General features: G+C 43.6%; 1 protein-coding gene across 2 annotated transcripts in view; it reads right to left on the reverse strand.

Annotated features, from left to right (window-relative positions):
• Window positions 1–682: 682 nt before the first annotated feature.
• Window positions 683–25470, reverse strand: part of PYGO1 (pygopus family PHD finger 1) — a 34700-nt gene continuing 9912 nt past the window's right edge. Inside the window, exons 3-4 of one of the 2 annotated variants that reach the window (XM_069624880.1) lie at window positions 3568–3809; window positions 683–3105 (exon numbers count right to left, since the gene is read on the reverse strand). In XM_069624880.1, coding sequence (XP_069480981.1) covers window positions 1999–3105; window positions 3568–3603 — 1143 coding nt within the window. In that variant the 5' untranslated portion in view covers window positions 3604–3809 and the 3' untranslated portion in view covers window positions 683–1998. The remainder of the gene's footprint in view (window positions 3106–3567; window positions 3810–25470) is intronic. The other variant, XM_069624879.1, reaches the window with a different exon arrangement.

Raw genomic sequence — 25470 nt, forward strand, 5'->3', positions numbered from 1 at the left:
AGGGGAATGCCTTTTGCAAGACACGTTTTCCACCTATACGGGACTGCCTTACATCAAAAACAGTGCATCCTACTCCTATTTTGATGCAGACCATGCTGGCTCAAGCAAGCCATGGCACGAAGAGGGGCATACCCCTTTAAGATCAAAGCACTATGAAAGCAGGACAAGGAAGCCCAAAAGGAGGAGAGAGAACAGTATGTAGGGGAAACCCTCTTGCGTCAAAGTGCTTGGGAGAGGTGGAGCTAAGAAAGGCCACAGAACCTGCAGCAGTCCGGGAAGCAGAGTAGCCCAATTAGAGATGCTAGACAGGGAGACAGCGTGGAAGTCGTTGCCGAAGGACGCCAGACCAGGGTCGGGCGAGAAACCAGACTGGAGAGAGGCGAGCGAGAAACCAAAGTGAACATTGGTCGAGAGAGCTGAGCCCCACAAGTGTAATCCGGAGGAAAACAGGTCCTGGGGTTTGCTGGAGTGGTCGGAAAGACTTGCACTGACGATAGACGAGCACCTTTAGTTTAGTGGGTGAGGCAGTTAGGTCCGTTTGTCTTTATCATTTAAATACATCCACCTTGTGTCTGTATCCTTCTAACCCACCATACTGCTCATAAAGGATCATTTAAGTTGCAGAGGAGGTATTTTCTCCAACTCTGAATCCATTCTCAACAAGTCAAATCATGAAAGAATATACCAGCATGTCCAATTTTTTATTGTCATCTCTTAGTCTGATCTAACAATGTAAGACAATGAAAATCCAATTACAAATTAGGCAGGTCTATAAAAATGTGCTTCCAAAGCTACATGAGTGTTTTTTTAAATGCAGTACAATCTTAGAGAACAACCTGGCGTCAATGCCCTGAAAGAATACATATCCCTGAGAAAAATTGTAGACAGCACTCCATATACATGTTTGACTCCTCTTTCATTTCAATTAAGATCTAAACCAACACACAATAGCCAGTTAAACCAACATGCAATACCCAGTAGCAATCAACAGTGATGTTGCACTGGAATATATATTCTAAATGCTTGTTTTTCAAATATACCTTTATAATCAAGTGTGGCTGCATTGTTGACTTTTACATCCTGTAGCAAGGAACCTTCCTCGAGTGCGCCAGAGATGAATTTAATGTGTGTGTGCAGCCACACCCCAGTGCTTATTAACAGATATCCTCAATTGGTAGAGAGCAACAGTCGTGTGGCCTGCCTACAACCAACATGTTTAGAAGTACACATAATGTAGTCTTTGAGCAGCATGTGAAGAACACCAGATAATTCAGAATTTTTGGCTGTGACCAGAGATTTCAGAGAGATGGTAGCAGGAGCAGCAAGATTATCTGTGTGAACTAACATTGGAGATCTTGCCATTTTGGACATGGAAAAGTGCAATTAGTGAACTGGTACAAAAGACTTGATTCAACATTTTATTCAAACTTCTTATACACCTTTGTATTCTCTGTGCAAACATGGGGGCTGCTCGTCAGTCCCAAAAAATAAAGTGAGCACCACGTAGAAAAGCAGCAGCATTACACATTTGGAATTCATCTGTGAAGCCCATTCGTTTGGACAGCTGTACAAGCTACAATGAAGAGCTAAAGCCTGTAATCAAAAAACCTCTATGCAAACGTTGCCATTCCAAAGTGGGTTGGGGCATCAATTTCACGAAACAATAAAACCAAAAAAAGGACTGAGCCATTGGCCACATTATATGCACGCTTGAAATGAGCACCTCTAATGTAAATGGGCACCTCAGTGATACAGCAATTCTGTTAGATGTGCAAATAATCAACACGTTAAATTAAATAAGCCAATGTTGAAACATGTGCCAATCTTACAAAGTTATACCAAAACAACTCGTTTTAGATGTTCACAACACCCATGACCTTTTAGTTAACACTTCATACGTAGAAAATAAAAATGGAAAAAATAGCTCAAATCTGACCCAGTAATCTCTGTGAAAAGTGTCAATTGTGAAAAAAGCACCCTACTCTAGCACAGACAAAATTAATCGTCGTCATCACTGTTAAGTGCTGGCAGGGCCCATGCATGTGTGATGCGCATTAGTGACACATCCTCTTTTGCCATACAAGTGTCACAGCCCCAAACTGCCGAAGCTTCTGCAGTGAGGAGGCGGTACGCTGCCTCACTCATGCCCGCACAGATTCGATGATACCAATTATGGCACAACGCTTCACAAAGAAGGGCGTCCTGGTCGCCACTTACTTCATCTGTACAAATTCCACAGACACAGACCGAGTCAGTAAAAGGATGGGTTGAAGGGCTTAGGTGGAGTGAATTTTTGATGCCCTTCTTAGATGTTATGGCGTGTGCATCTCCTCGATGAAGAAAACGTGGATTGGTAATCTCATTTGCACGATCATCTGTGATGCACTCAAGATCACTGGAGTCACTGTTACTTTCATTTGATACATACTGGCTACTGAGATTTTTGAAGTCAGTGCTGCTGTTATTCTCAATGTTCTTGGGGACGGTAAGATTTGAGGTCCGATTGGTATGGTTATCACTCTCTTGGGAAAAGTTATGCTTTTGACCAGATGCTCTGGGATGATTATGCAAGAGTTTGGGAGGAACAGGACCACAGTTTGGTTCCATCAGGGGATGAAAGTAGGGATTGCCTCGAGGCACAGATGCTGCAACTGGAGTAAAGTTTGTCCTAGGGTTCTGTTGCTGCGCATGGTTGAGAACATTCCCTCCATAAGACTGTTGAAAGCGCACGTTTGGTAAACAGCCATGTTGAGTTAGCCTATATAGTTGTTGTTTCCCAAAAGCAGAGTTGTCATGCGAACCAGAGTTGAAATTGTAGCAACGACTGAAAGATGTTTCCACTGAATTTTGAAGGAATTGAGGGGACTGGTTCCTGTTCAAATACTGGCCGCGCAATGTAGTCAAAGTTCTGGATGCACCACTTGGTGGCATTCTGACACCTCCATATCCTAGGTAGCCCGGACTTCTAAAATAAGGATGTCCAAAAGTAAGTGACCTGTTGGAGGGTGTATTGTAATTATCGTCAAACGGGTTTCCAGCTATGAGATGATCGGAGCTGGCATTCTGTGGTGGAGCATATTCAGACAATGGCGGGAATGAAGATCCCTAAAACAAACAAAAAATCCTTTTTGTTATATACATTTAAAAAGCAAAAATAAATACATGTTTTATAACTTGGGCAAAAACAAAATTCTTACATGAAGCAAGCAGACCAGTGAAAGACACACCAAGCCAGGAAAGATTAGTTTGAAATCCAGATGTGTGAAAATTCACACAAAAATATTTTGTGTGGTAAATAACAGATCTGCAACCAAAGAGCAGTTATAACAAATGCACGTAGAAGCGATTAGCACCCAAATGCTAACCCGATTTCCGCACCATCACAAGTCGGAAAAGAAAAGGTAGTTTGTTTTCAGCAGCAGTGTATAACATTAGCAAGCAGACTCCAACTCCATGAAGGGAAGCCACATCTGGATTATACTGGAAATACCAGTCCTCCTTTAAATAACAGATACGAGTAAGATCAATACCACCAAATTACCTAAACCCACAAATCGAAATACTTACATGCATCAAGCGAGGACTCTCCAACGAATTGAGCATGGTTATGTTGACGAGTTGGATAAGAACAAGGGGTTACATGTCTTACCCATGCCTTCTTTGCAGCGTGGGTAATCACTGCAATGCCTTACCACTATGTAAAAGGAGGCACAGTCCGAATATGGAATTACTGAATCATACATTTCTTCTTAGGGGATACGACCAGGAGAAAGTGTTGGAATCTAAATAGAAAATACCTAACATGTACACTAAAAAAAGAAAAAAAGATAATTACACTTGTTTGGTCGTGACATGCAAGATCTACAAATTCTCCATTTGTTAATGGATATCTGATACAATACAGCAGTGAGGTTACTGAAACAAAGTGTGATGAAACATTGATACATTTTGATTAGTAATACCTGCCTGGATTCTTTCCTTTCCCCCCTTTTTATGTCTGCTTTTTACACAAAAGGGGCTGCAGTTTTAGGCGATCAGCTTTTCACAGGTGCAACGGGATATAAATATGTGCCTAACAGGTGATGCGATCAGCAGTAAAGTATTATTTTCAAGTATTCAGTTGGAATTACATGGTTGGTCACCTTTGAAACATGACTGGCTTAACTAATGCACACCTCATTGTCCTGGAACAACCCCTACAAATTCCTGCATGACAATACCAAAAGAACACTGGACTCAAATCATCACTCTTGGAAAATGGAAACGAGAGTATTGGGTAAAGTTACCCCTGAAATGCAAAGGACGGACAGTGATGCTATCCACACGCAGTGATTTTGCTCAAACACCTTTGATAAATATTGTGCCATCAACAGGGATCATCTTTTCATGGCAACCTTTTGTGTTACCCCCTTGGATTGTGTGACAAGTGATGACACCCGAAACACCAATCAGCCCACCAAATATTTGCACCCTTATTACAGTGGATTTCAGTTTTGTATTGAAATGAGAGTCAGTAGCTATAAAATGATGGGACTATAAGGAAAACCTAAGCGTGGCTTTCCGCTATTGAGTCTGCTCCCTAATGTTACGTATTTAATGAGACATTTCATATCCATTCTTAAGCTTTGGTAACAGGAAGCAATTAACAGAATTTAAGAGCTAAAACAGAGAATGCTTAACAAAATACGTTTGACCTTTACAGTACTTATATTGCTTCCTGTTACCAAAACTTTACAGTTTCCTCTTTTTATATCACAGTAGTTCGGTTTCTGATATGAACTATGAAAATGGCATTGAGATGACAGCAATATGCCACACATGGTACACAGCATTGTCTTAAGACTTTCAGAACCATGAAATATGACTACCCTTGATTATACAATGCCCTCTGCTTGGAAGGGTCAGCCCGAAAACATGGTTGACATTTGCAGGAGTGGGACAGTGAATGGTCTGCCAGGGTATTTGACACAGTAACAGCACTTTGACATTAAATAGGTTTAAAATACACTTAACAGTTTTTGTGAATACATTGCATATATGTTTGGAAACCCTTGACTTGGGAGTGATTTTTTCGTGCTTTGTTGTGATGGTGGCACCCAAACTACTACATGAGATTAATCTTTTAGCGTCCTCGCAGAATCCCTGCCTAAAGTCTCCTCCCAGGTTGCCGGAGAAGGCAGCCACAACCTGATCCTAACCCTGGGGGTGGTATTAGCTGGGTGGATCACCTGGGAGGCGAAGGCCCCCTAGGGAGTGGGACGACTCCGTAAGGAGAGAGACAGTACTTATCCTCTTCGGACAAGGCGATGTCTCTGATGCCAGAATATTTAAAGGCTTCTTGTCAGTGTGAGGCTTTCCTTCCCAGAACTACCCACCCTGTTGGTAGTGAAAACTGTTGTGATCAAGTATGGGAATAATATATATGGGACTCAGAGCATTAATACCCTGGCTTCTAGCAATTATGGTTCTCCATTAGGTATGAAGTTAAGAACCAACCATTATCTCCTCTAAAATCAAGCAAGTGAATAAACTAAGGTTAGACTTAAAGTCTTTGATATAAAAAATAATCAGAACATTGGGGACTTCAGATCCCATAATGCTTTAAGTACTGGGACGAGGAAGTCTCAGAGGCACAGAACTGCAGTATGCAGTGAAGTGGTTCTAATGACCATACCTGAGCAGGACCTTAGAATATTTAAAACCCCCTTTCAGGTGCAGGCCACTATAACAAGTAGGTGGAGTGCAGAAGAAGTGGTCAGACACATGGTTTGAGAGGCTGCCCCGTGGGAGAGAGACTCTCCCTATTTCGTGCCTGGGTCTAGGAGCTGGCGAGCACCAGAGTGCATGAGGAGCAAGACAAGCTCCTTTCACAAATAGCGCGTGCTGTGGGAATATGACCGAAGCGGTCAGGAAGCAACCAAAGAAACAGGAGGCGGCAGCGGATGCGTAGAGAGGTACCAGTGAGTTGGTTTAACCCTGGAACGCTCTGTACTCAACCACTGACTGCTAACCAATATTCTGAATATCGAACTAATGACAGAAAGGCATGTTGGTGTTATACTCCCTTTGAAAGAAGGCAAGAGAAGAAAGGTTACAACTCTCATTACCCAAAGTAGAGGGCAATATTGAACCAAGATAGTAGCCCACATTGTCAAAACAAAGAGGGAACAATACTTATGAAAAACCATAACCACCATTGCCAAAGTAAACAGGGGGCAAAACTTCAGAAGGACTATAACCAACATTGGGAAAGTAATGAGAGAACAATATTGCAGAAAGATTGTAACCATCATTCCCAAAGTGAAGAGGGGGCAATAGTTGAGCAATACACCTACAAGCATTGCCTAAGCCAAAAGAGGGTAGGTATAACAGAGACATTGGTGTGAAAGTGGGAAGTCAAGAGTGGCAGGAGAGACACCCTCCTTTTAGGAAGTATCAAGGAGGAGAGGACCCCAACTATAAACAGTGGAACAAACAGCACTAATGTGTATAATGTCTACCCAGAAGAATTTGTGAATGTTGATGTTGTTGAAAGTCAGACATTTCTGAAAGTTTGAAGCAAGCCTCGCCAAAGAGTACTTGTAGTCATTTTAGGAGTTTTTGTCCTGGCGGGGGAGTATACCAGTAAAGGGACTATTAGTGGTAGTCCTGGCGGGGTAGTCCTGGCAGGTTAGTGGACCAAGAAGAAGTTGGTGAAGTACTGCAATGGGGTTGGAGGTTGTGCAGAAGAGAAAGTGGCAAGTCCATAAATGTGTCTAATGAATTGTGGTAAAATCATCCTGACAAAACATTGTTGTTGATGCAGAACAATTGTGGAAGTGTTTGTTTTTTGAAGAAGAAGGTGTGTTGAACTATTGACCACAAGTGTGGAGATAAAGACTTTTTCGTTTGGTGGAACCTTTGTGAAAGGCCACGTGAAAGACATTTTGAGTGAGAAGAACTGTATGTTCCATTTAGAACAAAGCTTGGCTACAAAAAGGAACTTTCTCATTTGGAACTTTAATTTGGAAAGTCCTACTTTAAACCAGGGGAAGGAGATCCGACCCTGGTTAAAAAGGATACATAGTTCTACAGTTCATGCTTGAGTATAACTATTATTTTGTTAAACCTGACTTGCTATCTGATACCTGTTTGAGTTTGTTTTATGCATAAGTGTGAGGGACAGATTTATTTTATTAAAGTGTTTTTATTTTGAATGATAGGTAGGGAAATCCTCTTTAGGTTAGGGATAGCAAGGCGTTTATCACATCCTTATGATTTAATAAAATGGCTACTTGTGAAAATTCTTTACCAAGTTGTCCGCCTCCCATTTCTGACCCCTCACATACAAGTAGCCGTATCAAATATAATTTGATTAGGGTGTAAGACTAGACAGTTTTGGCCACAACAATGTAGAGCCTTCTGAGCATAGGGTTTACACTGTGTTGGTTTGCAACAGATGCTATTTTTGATTCTTTGCACAAATAAAGATTGTAGGAACACGAAACATCAGCAGATGCATGCATCACTTTTTCAACACACATTTATAGTTTATTTCTCATACGTTTGTCGATTGAATTTAATGGTCAAAGAGCAGATCATCACATTTTGAAGACCCTTAAGTAGTGTTTTCTACAAGTACTTTCTGTGTGTAAATAACCGGGTTGGGTTCTCATTTTATGCCAGAAACGAAATGGAGGTCTCAGAAGTTCATCCAACTAGCTGAGCCACAAACAATCATTGGCAATCTATGAATAATCATTTGTCACACCCCTACCCATTCCAAAAGGTCTCCCCTTAAGGTCTCTGTTAAATTAACTTTGTCGCACCTAATAGCTTTGGGATAAGCAGTTTCATACAACCGCCAAATCTGGTTACCTCATAATGACCAAAAAATCAACTGTTGAGTCACACCAACTCAATCTGGATTTTGGCAAACTGGAGACTTCAGGCGTTAAAGTAGACTACCTGATAAGTATTGTGTTGAATTCAAACTCCTGAAATGTCTTAATGACATACTTTCATTTTATATGAGACCATAAGGATTTTGCGGTGGCAGAGCGGTTTTGAAATTCCAATTCCAAATTTGAATTGCTTTGTTTAGTCGTTTTAAAAAAGGAGGTATGAATTATCAGTTTGGAACTGGGAGCAGGCCAGGTTCACAATGCCAATGTGTAAACATTTAATAAGCCACAATAGGATGCCATCAGGTGCTCAGAGCATAATGAAATGTTTAGTAGAACGTTAGACAATATATTTAGTTCAACAGGGTTATCACTTAGGTAAAGAAAAGCGATAAAAAAGGTAATTTTAACTTCCTTAATGAAGTATACAATTTTTCTTTTGGAATGCAACCGGTTTTAGAACACACCACATGACATGTATACACAATACTGAACGGACTACAAAATGTAGACATGCACCAATTGACAATTTAAAGCAAAACCATTACAAAACTCATAACATGGCAAGACCTGTTGCATGGTACCCTGCAATACACATTCAGGAAGTGCAATCAAAATTTATGCTACTGCAAATTATTACTGATTCATAACCACCAAGCTCTACCCTGAAACTACCTGCACAGTGTCACCTTACTAGTTAATTAAATTAACGTATCATTGAGATTATTGTTTTTGTTTCTACATCCCCATGCAATCACATCTCTCAAGCAAGTGTTCCGGTTCTCCGTGGTCTCGGAGTAAAGGTGCCAAATATGAACTGGGTTATCACACCAACTTACACTACATAAACACAACCCCCAACCCCACATAGCCACCACAAGCCTAGTGTTATAATTGAAGAGATGACACAGACGCGTAGGGTAAGACAAGAGTAGGTAATCTTCATTACTTGCGCTCCATAGTGCATGCAGTGACAGGTAGATTATATAATGAAGAAACCGGCACACCAATACCCTGGCAAGCCTCAACTCTCACCCAGTCTCTCAGTAACTGTCAACACTGGAATGCTTCCATACAAACAGTCACAACATTCTACTACATCTTTTCTATGACATCACGTATCTGCAAGTGACCACAATACACCTTCCCCCTTATGATGCAAAACAATGTGAAAATAACCACCAAATAACCCACATAGTTCAATGTGTCACAGCCTTACATTGGAAATTGAAGAGCAGACCCTAAACATGTGATAAGTGCCAATGGGAACAAATTATTAAAATCTAAACATTTGCTAAGATGATCGTGAACATCCTGACCACTCATACATCTTAAATGGTGAATTCCTACTCTCCATATGCAGAAATGTTATAGGAACTATACAAATTACGTTGTGTCAACTTAATAGTAAACCTCGATCCACAATAGAAGCGATATCAGAACACACACAATCGGATACTCCCTCATCCAGATCTACCACAACAGGCTACTCTACTGTCGCTTCACACAACCATACCAAGCACAGCCAACAGTAAAAGGTTGCCTTCAAACAACTGTACCATATACACCCAGCACTAAAGAATGACACCTAACTTGCTATCCATAGTGCATGCAGTGACACCCTGAGTCAAGAGCTCTCACCTTGTTTTGTGACACCATTTGGTGCTTATAGATTTAGAAGGATGTCGTTTGGATTGGCGTCAGCTGCTGTGGTTTTTCAGCGTACGATGGAATTTTTGTTTGATGGAACACAGAACATAAAATGCTTCCAGGATGACATCCTCATATTTATTGCAGATACTGAGTGACGTGTGTGTGTGTGTGAGAAGTACTAGACACTCTCCAGCGAGTAGGGTTGACTGGTAAAAAAGAAAAATGTAGATTCAAAGTTAAAGAAGTTTTGTCTTTAGGCCACATGATAAATGAACATGGCATTAAGCCAAAGACTAACCTGATCGAGGCCATAGTACAAGCTCCAGCTTGTCATATGGAGACTTTAAGGGTGTTTTGTGGGATTAGCGGAGTACTACTCCAAATTTGTAGAAAGATTCGCCACACTTTGAGTACTCCTTTAAGAGTGTTGCTGAAGAAAAACTTGGTTTTTGAGTGGAAAGAATGTCATGAGAATGCATCTGGGTAAATTAAAAAGAGGATCGTGAATGCTCCAACCGTGTGAATGTTTGACCCCGGCAGGAAGACAATACTAACCACTGATGCAAGTGCTGTAGGATTGGGTGTGGTGCTGACCCGATCAAGGAATGGGCAAGAGATTGTGATTGCATTTGCATCAAGAACATTGAAAAGAGCGGAAAGTAACTATTCCACGATAGAACATGTGGTGTTAGCATGCTATTGGGCAGTGAACCACTTTAAATGTAGTTTGTGGGGCATGCAGTTTGTGATGAAAACTGATCACAAGCCCTTACTGCATGCTCCAATGGGGAAGAACATGAGTGGATCCCCTAGAACAAACCGTTAGGCCCTTGCCTTGCAAGAATACATTAACGGTGTACACACCTGGTTTGAACAATGTAGCAGTGGACTGTTTGTCCTGTCTTCCCATAGAAGGAGTGCACAGAGTGATAACTGGACAAGAAGGTGTTGTAGCAAATGGGGAGTGTTAGAGCCAGTGAGATGGCAGGAAGAGTGTGCGACAGGTGCAGAATAGAATAGGGTGTGTACACTACTTGAAGAGTGGTGACCGAAGCAATCCTCAGGGGTCAGTGCCCAGTTTGCCCAGGTGCAGAATTAACTGTGGGCAGAGGCAAATGTGTTGTATAGCGGGGAGAAGATTGTACCTCCCAATAGAATGAGATCTGTGATCCTGGAAGCGGCACATAAGGGGCACCCGAGACGTAACATGACCAAAAGGAGGGCGAGAGAAACTTATTGGTGGCTGTGCATGGATTCTGAAGTGGAGCATAAGGTAGTAAATGGTCTCCCTTGTGCGGCCAGTGATAAATCCCATGTGGCGGTGGAGCCGCCGTGGACTCCGGTTCAGATACTGATGCAGTCCTGGGAGAAAGTGGCGTTGGGCATTATTGGTCCACTGCCAGTGTCTTATCAAAGCAAGAGAATATGTTTGTATTGATAGACTATCACAGCAAGTGGCCGTATGCAGAATGGACCGATGATATCGCAATCAAATCTGCTGTGATGTTTTTTGAGAGGGTGTTCCGGAAGGAAGAGTTTTGTTCGTCGTGTTGACAGAGAACAAGTGCAATTTTAGTCAAAGCTATTTGTGCATTCCTTACGTAGTGCTTGTGTGAGGCATGATACCATGGCCCTGTATTGTCCCAGGCAGAGGGCTTGTTGAGAGATTCAACAGAGCAGTAAAAGGAACTCTGCAGTTGGCCTTTATGTCAAAGTTAAATGTTGTGATGACAGTGAGAGATATGGTGTGAGCCTACAGAACCACAATGCATTATACGACTGGAGTATCACCGTTTGTATCCCTAGGGGAAGAAGACCTATTACCGAGTTAGCCCCTGAATGGCTAGGCACATCTGGTCCAGTTAAAGTGAAGAGGCATGAACTAATTTGAAGGGCTGAGGTGTGTCAACAGAAGTATAAAAAGTGGTTTGAGAGTAGGAAATTGGTATACCTGGAGCCGTTTTGGGTGGGAGATAAACTATGTGTGAGAAATCCCAGGATTAGAGGGAAGATTGTTGCGTATTTGTCAAACCCCAAAAGGCTAAGGAAGATGTACAGTGGTGGTGCTAGATGATGGAACCAAATGAAGCACGAGACAGCTTGTTAACTGCCATGAAGAGGCAAGAAGGAAGAGTGTGTGACAAGAGGACTGTGCATGATTTGTGGAGTGTTGAGAGTTGTGAAAAAGGGACTTGTAGTGGACGACTTGAGTACTGAAGCACTTGTGTATCGAAGGTTCTCAGGTGTTGAGTGAGATGAGATGTGCTCTCAGATGCACTGAGGTTTGTAGTTTTGGGAACTGATGTTGAACCGGTTATCCCAGAGACAAAGGTTGAGCCTGTGGAAAGGCCTGAAAGGTTAATGATCAATGGGCAGTCTACATCAAGGATGGACGAAGTAGGTAGGTAGCACAGACCTGTTGGATTCCTGTAGTGGGGAACTATGTGCTGAAGTGAATAAGGAAGGGACCAGGAGTCGTCTCAGGTTGTGGAGTGTCCCTACTAAGTTGAAAGATTATGTGTTGAATTGGTTGTCTTAGGGGTGAGGTGTGTACTTCCTAAACATTGAGCCAGCAATGGCGACATGCGCTGCAGTCCTAATCCGACTCTTGCTCCTGTCCCATGCCAGCCGTGAGTGCGATATTTAAATCCGACTTGCGGCTGGGACGGGACGGCAGAGTCGTTGGGGAAACCGTGAGTGATCACTGTGGCGTGGATCCCAGTTGTGGATTGAACTTATCAATATATATTGTTCTTATGAGCTGCCAGACTCAGCTTAAGTGCTTCCCATATCCATATAGGAGTGCTGGGAGAAGCAACTTGACATGTCCACCACCCAGGGCTCCATCATGCTCTGCTCTGTCGTCAGCCATCCAGTTACTGAAGTGTTGAGGCTGCCCTTAGGCTGCCCTTAGAAGTGTGGCAGCAAGCGGTGGAACAAGTGTAAGGGGAGCAGAGAGGAGGGGACAAGGAGTGGAAGTGCCATGAACAGTTGGCGCTGACAAAAGCAACTTGGTGGTGAGCTGAGGTGGAAGTGACCTTTCCCACCACAGCCTTGAAAGCAGCAGAGTCAACAAAAGTCTGTCTTGCACGGCGAGAGTGCTGAAAAGACCATTGAAGTGCTTGTTCAGAGTAGCCACCTGTGTGAGCGTTGGCAGCTGTGTTGTTTCAGTGTGCTGAGTAAAGGAGCCCTTTCGGAAGACGTGGGACAGGACTGCAGCAAAGGGCCCAAGTGAGCCTGTTTCTTGCAGCAAGAGGAGCCAGAGCCAGCTGGCAGTTTAGAGCCCGAGAGCCCAGTGCACCGTGAAAGCCAAAAGGAGCAATGATGATGTCATCTGGGGAGCCAATGGCTGCACGCGTTAAGATGACAGCACGTGTTCCGACGCTGTGATTTGAACAGCAACGTGAAGGCGGGTCACATGAATCGTAAGAGAGTGCATGCTGAAGTGTGTATGGGTAGGTGGTGCAGTCGGAATACAATCCCAGCACTGGAAAACAAAATGAGCAGACATTTCAGCTAGGCGCTGCTGAGAAAGAACTAGAGTGAAAGTAAGCAAGATGTGGTCCTGTTCAGTGGTGTCAAAATGAAGTACAGTTTAATGGAAATTCAAGTTTTGGCAAAGGTGAATAGCCGGTGTACGAGCAGAGGGGTACGGGTCATGTCATGAAGGAGTTCAGCTCGAGTTCTGAAGAGCCTGAAATCGAAGCATGTTGCCCAGACGAGCAAGACTTTGTACAGTACTGTAATGGACCGAGAGGGCTATGTGCCAAATATCAGGTGATGTACTGAGCATCGGAGTAGCAAGAAGAACCAGTATTGTACCTTGGTCGTTGTTTAACCTGTGGAGATGCGTTGGAGGTTTCCAAAGATGCATAGTTCAGTGTTGCAGGATTTAGATCCAGAATGTATTGAATTTTTCAGAAGACTTTTGTGGATGCTAAATAAGAAGTAGTGTACGCAGTAATAATTGTTCATCCTTTTAACCAAAGATTGTTGGCATGCCTGAAGATAATCATTGGTTCAGCATCATTTTGACTTCAGGCTGCTAAGGTTATCCGTTCCAATTTCAACTGTTGCAGAATGTGTGAGAGAGTACGGTGTAATTCAGTGTTAATTTTCAAGTGCGTGGCGCATTCTGTTGTAGTGAATTGTAACAACTAGCACCTGTTAAGGTGAAGTATTAGTATATGTGAATGTATCCGTTTGAAACAACCATATAGTGGGGCCATGGTGACAAATGAGTTTGTTTGATGATTGCGCCTATATTTGAGAGGAATGTGCAGTGTAAGTGATCAAGAGTAAGACTCGGACACAGTGGCATGTTTGGTGTTGAATATAGACTTATTATCACAAAAGTAAAAAGGGTTTGGGAACATCCTACCTATACCTAGGAGGGGTTTCCCTGCCTCAATAAAACTAAGGACCGTCTGTGTCAGGATGTTTTTAAATTAAGAAAGTCATGTGTCCAAAATCCTAAACTGACCCACAGACTAAACTTAATAAAAGGTGAAATTAGGGAGGTCAGCGAGCTGTACACCTACAGCTACTTTCAAGGGTTCCAAACGTAAATTTAAATGTGCAGAAAAGAAAGATCAATAAATGGTTCCACCAGAGAAGGGGGCAAGCCCTTTCCCTAGATTCATGGCTTCATGTCTAAAATAGCATCTCATAAAGAAACCATTTGGAATACTCAGAATTCCCCTAATGAACCTGTTTTTTTGGGAAAATATTCCTAATATATCTGCAGATAAGTCCAATAACATCCCACACTTCTCCTTTTGCCACTATTCTGAGGAACAAGTGCGCAAGATCATTCAGGATCTTAAATCCACCTCTTGCCCCAGAGGGGACTGTCTCACTAACATCTTTAAGGACTCTCGAATTATTGGTGCCCTAGCTTACTAAACGTATTAATCTATCATTCGATGAGGGCGTAGTTCCATCTTCTCTCAGGGTCGGTTGGGTCACACCTTTGCCGAAAAAGGCCAATCTAGAGCCATCGATTGCTGAGAATTACAGACCCATAACTAATATGCCATTTATCCTCAAAATCTTAGATAAATTAGCATATCTTCAAATTCAATATATCTTGGGCCTGCGACAGTTCCGGCTACAGAGCACAGCACGGGCCTGAAATCGCCATGCTTGACCCTTAGCTGGCATCATGGACAAAGGTCATCCTGCCCTGATGATGCTCCTGGACCTCTGTGTGGCCTTCGATCTAGTAGATCACGCACTGCTAGTGACTAGGCTCCGAGAGGTCACCCACATTTCCACTTTAGCACCTAAATGGATAGCTTCGTTCTTGGGACCTCGGACTGTACAGGTTTGTGCAGGGAACAATCACTCCTCTCCTGTCATCCAAACATGTGGTGTCCCCACGGCTCCCGTTTGTCCCTGCTCATATATATCTATCTCCGGCCCCTGCTTGACCTGTTAAAACACTTGGGGTGTCCAATATACCAACTACGCCGACACCAGGTTGTTCTTCAGCTCAGTGGGCACTAGGAGCAAGATCTGTGTGCTCTTAATACCATCTACAATGCCATCCAGGATTGGATGGCTTGTAACTCACTAGCATTCAACTGCAAAAAGACCGAATTCATGAATGTTGCTACCAAAGCAGGTCTGAGCAAGAGTACTCAACTTTCAACTCGTGGGCCATACTATTCTCGTTTCCAAGAAGGTCAAAGCCTTGGGAGTAGTTCTAGATGAAGAACTATCCATGAAGCCTCATCCGCTCCACATGCGGTCTAATTACCAAACGTATACACTATATTCGACACTTCATCACTGTGGAAAACTGGTTTACTCTCCTGCCAGGACTTTTCAGCTCACCGTCTTCTGTGGCCAACAAATTAGGTTTTTGACATATTGGGTCACCTCAACAGCCTCAGTTTTGGTGTCAAACACTTCAGCTCCCTTATCTAGGTTTTCTCGCGCTGCCAACAGTACGCGCCATTCGCCCTGAAGCGCACCGGTATCCCATTCGACTTCACTGGTTTTACTGGCCTTCACTGACAGGTTCGGCATCTGTCACGCATTACAGTTTTCTTTACTCTCTGCTTGCTGACCGGTAATGCGTTTCATTGGTTCTGTGGTCCCCGCTTTGCACTGCTGCAGCCAACCTTCCTCTTCCCGACTTTGCTGTACACTGGTTTCATCAGCGTCTCTGCTTTGGCATGCCAGCACCTCTCCTCCAGTGTTCCAACCAACGCTGGGAGCAGTCAGCCTCCTGTTCTCCCCTGTTCCATATTGGAATGTCACAGCACTGACTAACCATTTCCAACAACTAGAGCACAGTGTGGGCTTACCATTTCCAACTGTCCTCTATTACTCTAAGAAAGAATGGCATCGAGCAGTAGACACAGACACAATGGATGCAAGTTTCAAAACCTTTATTTACAAATTTGCTTGGGATGGTAGAATTCCTAACTGGCCCCAATTCTAAAATGGGAGTTCAAGTCAGTCTGGTCAAATAACCTTGCCCTACTTCTCAAAATAAAAAAATGTGTTAAGGGAATACAAATAGGAAAATGGTGTGTGAAAATGAAATGTCAGAATGGCTTTGGCACCAACTCCCTTCGCCAGGTTAAACCCCATGGGGATTAGAGAGTCTCTTAATAAACAAAGGATAGGTCGATGGCATAGTTCTTTCAGTCTTGCACACTTTGGCTTAGTCGTACAGTTCAATCTTAGGCTTTAAACTTCTGGTAGTTCAATCACTTCTTTAGGCTTCAGCCTCCTTGACATCAATGCTAAGTTCACATGCTCTCAATTTCTCACAGTTCTGCACAGACTTCCCTCTGCCGGGCTCGAGCCTGTCTTGTGCTTTGTGGTGCTTCCCTTCCACAGGTTTTCTCTAGGATATCTTTCACTGTTGAAGACTTTTGAAACTGCAAGGAATTTACTTCGACTTCTGCACGACTACTTCGACTTCTCTTACACATATTCCTTCAACTCACAAACCCCACTTATCTTGCAACACCAATAGTGGTGGTTACTTGTAACTCTCACTCTCTTTGGTCTGCCATCTTGGTCTATTCAAATGTTCGTGTGTAACACCGATACCTCATTTCATTCCCACCAATGCTTCTTGGTACTGTAGTTCTTCTATTTCACTTTTGCCCTCTTGGCACAATTCACGTTCTTTTTCCTCTTATTCAACTTTCTTTCCTTTGATTTCTGCTTGTAATATCTTTCAAAAGTTCCTAACATTTCACAGAGACTTGTGAATGTGCAACTTCCTCTCGCAGGACCACTCTGCTACTTTGTATCCTTTTTTGACAATTGCTTTATTCATTCGCGTTTTATCGGCACACGTGTAACCTTCAACTTTGAAATCACAGTCACTTTCCCTTTAACTTCAACCAGAATTTTGTTGCTGTCGAACTCACAGGTTGGGTTAAAATGAATGCCTTTCCTCTTTTCCTTGTAGCCCAAGGCCGTTACCAACGCCTCCTCTGCTTCTCCCCAATTCCACCGTTCACCTGGGAGGGTCGCGGGCCTTTTCCTGGCACCTGGAAGATATCTTTCCTTCGCTCGCCTCTGCTTTTCAAACACTCACGGCTTCCCAAAAGCTTGGAAATCTTGCCTGGCTTTCTCTCGATCCTCTCAATTGACGATAAGCCCGTTGACCTTCCAACTCCCACTAGTTTCTTTAGCCTCAGAAGAGCTGTTCCTTCCCGTACCCAGCCTCGTTCAAAGTGTGTCTGTGCATGCCACCTTTTATTTTCACAGCAAGTCTTAATAAGTGGCAGGTTGACATTATTAGAGCTACATGTCTGACCTCATTACAGGGCCAGGGCCAATGCAAGTAAGGGGAGGTAATCCGAACCTCATTCCTCAACTTCCTTGGTGCAGTACTTTCGGCAAGACAAAGAGGGGAGGAATTATGGGAGTTAAAGTTTCCCATAAAATAAAAAAGGGTAGGGGTTAGATGGGTTGAGGAAAGAGGGGGATCCCATGTCTCACCATTAGGTGCGTCTCCCCCCACTCCCAGAGGACCCGCTACCCAGGTGATACTCCCTCGCTTGCCCACCCACAGGGTCGGGATCCAAAAGTGATGGCCTTTCCTTGGCCACCTGAGTACAGCTTCCCGGGGACTAGGGTGTGAAACATCCTCTGGTTTTTCACAACTCCATCCCTCTTCCTCGTCACAGTACTAAAAACATAGTGGGGGGATATATAAGGCTGATTGGAAAAACAGGAGGATTCCTCGTCCACAGCACAATAAGCCATACAAGTATGGGGAAAAGGGAAACGTGTGTCAATCAGATTTGATTGTTCTGACCTAGGGGGTATTTTGTTTGCCTCCCTGGAGTTTGCCCTCCCCTCCATGGTCCTCCCACAGATAACCACCCCCAGGTTCACAGTCAAATAGCTTTTGCCTTTCCCTGGACACATAAGGGAAGCTTCCTGCCAGGGAATCCATGACGATATTGCTAGGTTGATCGCAGCAGTTAAAGTGTGTTATGCCTTGTCCGTTAGAAGGTCATTTTAGCCTTAGGTGCTTTTTGTGTGATTTGCATAGCGATAAAAGTGTTTGGTCATAGGGGCCTTCCTGCTTAGTGCATTGGCATATTTGTGTTGCATTGTATCTCAGTCATTGTTTAATCTGTGGAGCTGCGTTGGAAGTTTACAAAGATGCACATAGTAGTGTTGGAGGAGTTAGATCCGGAATTTGTTGCATTTTTCAGAAGAATTTCATGCATGCCAAACCATGATGTAAGGAGTGAGCACAAACACTCCCAAAAGCCACCACGAACAGCAAACCGTTAGTGCCATTACAACCCAAAACACGATGGAACCCATAGGTCACCATCCCCCAACCAAGAAGGAACCCGCAGTTCATAGAATGCTTATCCATTGTGCTTTGCACGTGTGGGTTTGGTTCCCATCCTCGTCGCCAAATGTTATAATTGACGTAAAGAGACAGAGTCTTCAGGTCAGACAAAAGTAGGTCATCTTTATTACTCGTGCTCCATAGTGCATGCAGGTATAGGTGGCTTATACAACAGCAAACCAGCACACCACCACCCAGGAAAGTCTTAATTTTCACCCACTCTCTCAGTAACTGTCCTCACTGGAATGCTTCCATACCAACGGGCACAACATTTCAAGGCATCATATCTATGACATCATGCATACATCTACAAGTGTCTACAACACCTGGCTATTAGCAAATCAACACTGACCAAGACACTACAAAGCTAACCTCTTTAGCCTGATCACACACAAACAGACCCAAAACGCTACAGTGTATCAGATCTTAGGCTCTACTGTATGGATGCCCTACTCCATTTTTCTCCGCCAAATCCATACAAAGCAGACTGACACTCAGAAACTGGGTACTTCCGACCTGCACCCATCAACATTACAAGTTGTGGCATCTGCATCTCCAACTGTCCCACTAATGATCCCCTAAACTCCTCTTTTTGTCTTACAGAACCACGTGCAGTGAGGCCACCAATAGTGGCAGAGGGGCACTATACAAGACCACATGTATTACAAATAGTTTTACAGAGGGGTCTTGCTGTTATACAGTTTGGAAATCTAGTTTCCATTTAGTGGTTTTAGCACATTTAGATTGTCGGTCCTCAAAAACTGGCCCAAAAAATAATAACAAAAAACACACACAGGTCCAGAATATGTTAATCTACACTGAGAGCAAGTGCACTTTGAGAAAAAGGGTTCGATCTTTTCTAACCTATGTGACGAATCAAGGGATTCAGTCACTTTGCCCCTAGGGGTGGTGGCAAGGGGGACCTCACAGGACAGACTCCCCTTATGGGGACAAGGACTCCCTTTCTAATGAGGAAATCTCAAATACCCAATCCAGTAGTGGCAAATGACAGATACCAAAACTCCTCTTGTATGTATGAATGCAATGTAATTAATGAATAAAGAGATCAGTGTGGTACAGTGAAGAGTAAGATCACAGGAGTAAAGAAGATGTCTGCCTGCCAAATACGGCGTTGAGGAAACCACATGAGTAATAAAGAACACAAGTCTGACACAGAAAGGACTATGTTGACAGGCTGGGGATAAAAGTGCACTTTTGCAAACCAGGCAAGATAAGCAGTGCCTAAGGTGCACCGTGCTGCAAGTAGCTGACTTTAAGAGTGTTGCAAGGCTGCCAGTCCCATGAGGGAGGGCTGATGCATAGCCCCAACTTTGACATGCTGAAGGAGAAGCGCACCGATAACAGACCCCCAACACGTCTGTCAAGCGCATAAGAGAGGGGGTGGCCAAAATGAAAGGAGCTGAAGAACCCTTGCTGAGCCGATACAAAGTAGGGACACCAAGGGCCGTGTCCGGAGAAAACGAGAGAAAGCAGAGAAGTCATCCTGAACAATATTGAGGAACCAGGAGGAATGCTGAACTGGTGATGCAGCCCCCTTACAACTCAGGTAAAGGGAAGAGCGGTAGAGCCGGGGGACCTAGCGTAATAACGAAGGAGAACAGTGATAGAGAATTTTACAATGGCGAACATAAAGAGGGGAGTAATCATACTTGTGCCAGTGTGTGTCAAATCTGTAAGAAGAGTGAGAATCATAACAGCACTAATCATACTTGTCCCAGTAACTGGAAAATTGACAAGGAGAGTACGAATCATAAAGGAGATTGGTCGCAGTAAGTATTCTACAAATAATGAGAGTGAGAGTCCAATGAGGGCTCAATCCAAATTGGCTACCAAGAAGAGGAATAAAGAAAGGAGAGAGAGCCCTGACAAGTATATTTGTTCAAGAGAAGTATCGTGAAATACGGGTGGTATTGGCTACCAAGAAGAGGAATAAAGAAAGGAGAGAGAGCCCTGACAAGTATATTTGTTCAAAAGAAGTATCGTGAAATACGGGTGGTCTACAAAGAAGACCATGTTGAACTGTACAGAAAGTGCAGAGAGAACTCAAAGAAAACAAAGGAACCCATACCAAAGGGCCTGGTGGAGCCCCTGGAAGGAACTGCAAGACGAATTACTAGAAGTGAAGCACTCCCTCCATCAAGCACTCCCTTGTGCGCCCCCTCCTTCACTGCCAGCAGACCCTACCGGTCCAACCAACTACTGCCCTATCTCTATCAACCCCTTCCTGGGGAACCTGCTGGAGAAGTTGGGCCTACCCCACCCAACTCTCACACTGAACTTGTTGGTGGTCTCCATGACCATTAATCTGGATTCTGAGCATAGAGAGACACAGAAACTGCTCTTCTGAACACCTGTGAAGAACTGCTCGCATCCCTGGATTCCAACTCCCCAGCTGTCCTCATCCTTCTTGATCTCTCCTCTGCCTTTGACACAGTCAACCACTCCATCCTCATACAAAGGCTCCACGACACCCTTGGTATCTCGGAGCTGGCACTGGACTGGCTAACCACCTTCCTAACTGGCTGCTCCTCACATCCTGGGCACCTTCTCCTCCCCTACCTTCTCACCGCTATCCTCTCCCCTTGGTTCTTTAACATCTTCCTTACTCAGCTGGCTGGCCTCATCTCCTTCTCTGCCCAATTTACAGTGTTATGCAGACAACACCAAACTCTTCTTCAAACGTCCTGCTGACCCTCTTGCACCTTCCATCATTCCTCCTGACTGCCTATCTGCCCTCCAGGCCCGGTACACTTCCAATGATCTGCCTCAATGCCAGCAAAAAAGGAGATCCTTCCCATTATGACCCCTGCTCCCGACTTCTTACCCTTCACCCTGGCCTGCCTCCAGGGGCTCTCCCGCTGCTCCTTCTTCTGAAACCAGAAAACATGGGAGTCACTCGACTCCTCTCTCTCTTTCCTCCATCATTCTCAAGACATTGCCAAGAAGTCCCACTTTCAGCTCTTCCTTCTCAAAGGAATTTTACCTTTTCTCATCTTCCCCCAGAAGCTCAATGTTACCCGAGCCCTGGTTCCCTCTAGTCTTGACTATTGCAATAGCCTCCTTCTGAATCTACCTTCTTCCACTCTGCAACCCCTGCAGCTAATCCAGAATAGGGCAGCAAGACTTATCCTTGGCCTCAAGCCCAGAGACCGCATCGTTCCGGCTCTAAAAAGTCTCCACTGTTCTACCGGTTGCTTCACAGATTAAATTCAAATCCCTCTCTATCATCCACAAGACTGTCTGGGGCTGGAGACCACACTATCTGCAACTCTCTCTTACTAGATATTCCCTCTCTAGACCTCGGCGCTCCTCCGCCACCAACTATTTGTGTGCAAAGCATTTAGCTAAACAGAGGACAGGAGGTCGATAGCTTTCGTCAGCTGGCCCCCTTCTTTGGAACAGCCTCCCCCTCCGTCTTCACCAGGACTTTCTTAAATTCCGGAAGCAGGAGCTCCTCTCCTCTTTACGTCCTCCTTCCCACCCTCTCTCCTCTGCTAATCTCACAGTTGCTTGTTTGGTGTCCAAGGCCCTTATGTATCCTCAGGGCCCTGACCCCCCCCATACTGAATCGCCCCAGCTTCTGTCCATCTTCAGCATTTGCCTCGCCACACTCTCCACCCTGGAGGCTCGCACTTACCATATATTTCACTTCACCTTTTGCTCACCCATGATCACCCCAGCACCAATCCCATTCCCCCTCCCTTCTGCACTTGCACGTTCTGAACACTCACAAGGGATAGTAGGTTCATCCCCCCACCCCCGACTGTATTTAATATTTATGTTTCTCATCCCCTTGTCCTCTCCCTGTTGCCCTATGGGCACTTTGAAACAGAACGTATTTGCTGTATATGCACCTAACACGCGAACAATAAATAAACAGAGACCTATTTTTTTTTAAAACTTTTGAGGAGAACTTTGCTGATCATGTAATCCGGAGAAAAGAGTCATTCTCCTGGAACTTTTCTGTTATTTAGTGATGGTAGTAGGAACAGGACAAGGAACGGGACAGGTTCGCTTTTGGGACAGGGATAGACTTTTGGTTACGGACTTCACTATTCGACAAGCACCTTAGTTTAGTTGCGTTAGGTAGGGAAACCCTGAGGAAAGTTAGGCATTTTCTTTATTATTTTAAGATAGCCTTGTTGAAACATGGCACCCAATGGCCTGTCTCCTCCTTCTTACCTACCACACCATTTACTATAGCCACCAAAAGGCAGCGCTCCAAGTTTAAAGCAAACAAAGCGGCCAGTGTTCCACGGAACAGGCACAGTACAACACCACCTCCCAACCAACACAAGCATTACACATTTCCTATCTATTTAGGAGAGGCTCTCAGTGTTTTGATCATCCATCAACAGTACTGTAGTTAGGATGGAGCAGATACTGGTTTGCCTTAGCAATCAACTCTAAACAGTTCAAAATACTCATAGGCCAGGTTAACTGAAGCTGGAATGTCTAAAAGATGTTCAGACCAGAAAAGTCAACCTATATATAAAGGACAAAATTACTTTCAGAGCAGCTCTAAGGATTGGAGCATATTGACCACTCAGTATTCTGGCCAATCGGTTAAATTTGTCTGGGTTGTGGACCACTCCATGCCCATCAACCCCCTAACCTGAACAAGATGGCAGGCACTCAACTTAGCAACATCAGAACGTTTTTATAAACACACCTTTAAATGATTATCGATGAGCAGTTGGCACAATGACCACATATCTGGAGCTTTGCTGGGTATACTTTTACTGCTACGATGACATGTTCCTCACTCCTGAGAGGTTAAGCTATTAGGACCAAGGCAAAACATATCCAATGTGGCTGTTTTATAAAAACTCAATTGGGCATTTGGTACGTTTGTGAAATGAAACCCTAGATAATTATACTCCCTACCTTCCAATTCCCCAATATTCAAGGGGAATCAACTTAGGATACAACACAGAATTGAAAAATGTAAAAGACATTCCAATTCCATCATTTAAAGAAGTAGATTATATGTGCTCCTCTTCATCTCCTATTGTAAAAATGGGTTTGATCTCAAACGAAAATGTGAACTCAAAATGTGTGGTTACATTTGCATGGTATGTTACTAAGCATTTATAGTCAAGGCCTGTCTAGACACTTATTAGATCTTGACTTAATAGATAGGTGATAAAGATTTTCAGAAACGAGCCATGTTCACACATGGCTCTTAGCTGCACAGGAAAGGTGTTCTATACCCTTGGTGCTGTGCATCAAAGGACAGCCTCCCCGATTAGCTTCATGAAATTGGTGTACCACCATTAACAGAGCTTTGCTAGAACATATCAAGTACAGGACGATAAGTCTTCAACTTGTTAGGAATCAATTGTGGTCCAGTTTCGTAGAAAGTCATGTGTGCTACACACCTTAAAATACACTCTTGCTCCCACCAGGAGCCAGTGCAAACCTGAGTCAGGAGTCTGACTCCCTCAGTCCAAGCAGAATTAATGGGACCATATTCTGAAGTCTCTGAAGTCCTTTTAACATCCTCAATGGAATAATAAAGTTCACGTGGCAAACACAGCACTTTTTACAACTGCTGATACCTATTCTTGCATCGTCAAATCTGCATGCATGTTTATACCTATAGTTTTCCATTCTTTCAAAAGGAATTATGTTTAATACAGTTGTACTCCTTCACGGTTCATACTTTATTTGTATTACTTGTCCAACTTCCCCCATACTGACATTTCATATATAAAGATTTGTTCAAGCCTTGTCAACTTTGTTGTTAGTATTCATTGGCTTGTGGCAATACTTGTGCCAATCTTCCCCATAGTGACTTCTCATACATGAATATTTGTACAGAACAGATCTTGCCTTTCAACTTTGGTGTTCAATTGCTTATCATACCTTTTACTCCCGTTTTCCTCCATAGCAACATCTCACATACTTTACTTTATTACATTTATAATGCGCACAATAGACCCATAGGCGTGATGGCGCAAACAAGACAAAAACAACATGAAACAAACACTGCAGGAGTAAGGGATAAATTCCACATGGGGACACAATCAAATTTTAACATGGCAGCAGGCCTCGCTAGATGACATCCATCAGCCAATTAAACAATATCATAATTAAGGGTAGAAAGTACAGACAAGGTGTTCCTAAAGGTTAATAAGCATTTTTTAAGAAATTAAGTTGCAGTGAGATGCACCTTTAGGCATATAAATTGCAATTTCTGAGAAAAGCGGGTAAGGTACTAGCCCCACACCCCACTATAATACAATACAATCAGTTTTAGGAAGCGAACACCAATCGCTCAGATCTATCCTGTGAATGATCATCAGGTCAGTCCGTCTAACCACCCCTTGCCTTTGCCGCAACCAGGCGATAACCTTGTTGCGTGAGGATTCTTTTGATTCTTTAACTTCAATTTTTGGAATGTTGGTTACGATGAAGTTTCTCTGATCCATAATGAAGTCATATGTGAGCATATCCTTTAGTGGTGGCATTTGTGACTTTTTTAGTGGAACGTTCTGTGAAAGAGTCCTCTTTAGTTTGGAGTTCATTATTGTAGTCTGGTTTAGCTCTTTAGGAGCTCGATTAGTCTCAGATGGCAGTAGCAATGGGGGGGAAGGGGGGGTTCCTGTATTCCAACTACTTTTGAAGTGAGAGCTTTTTTCTTATGAATCAAGCCAGACCCAGAGGGCATCAAGGATTCCTTATTGTACAGATGAGTTTGAGTGGCTTGGTCTATCAAGTCCCTTTGAATAAAGGCTTGACAGGCCATATTAGCTCTAGATGTCTGTAAAGCTGTGCATGTCCTAATGAGCTCGTGTGTCTGGGAGGCAGTATTCACTTTAGGTGGCCGTAGACTCAGAGTCGAATCATTCAAGGCATTGGCAAAAATACCAAGATCGAATGGATCCTTACATAAGAGAAGTTCCTTGGCAATATTGGCCATAAGCTCAGGCCACTGGGGTGAGCCAGCAGCATCAGCCTGCGCTAAATTAGGCAAAACCCTCCCTGAGCGGGCAGGGTTTTTTGGAGAAGTGGACATCTTATGCCTTACCGCAAGTGGGACATCTGCAGTCAATGCTAGCACCA

Source organism: Ambystoma mexicanum, chromosome 11, assembly GCF_040938575.1.
Source record: "Ambystoma mexicanum isolate Mex_15411 chromosome 11, UKY_AmexF1_1, whole genome shotgun sequence".
Taxonomy (NCBI): domain Eukaryota; kingdom Metazoa; phylum Chordata; class Amphibia; order Caudata; family Ambystomatidae; genus Ambystoma; species Ambystoma mexicanum.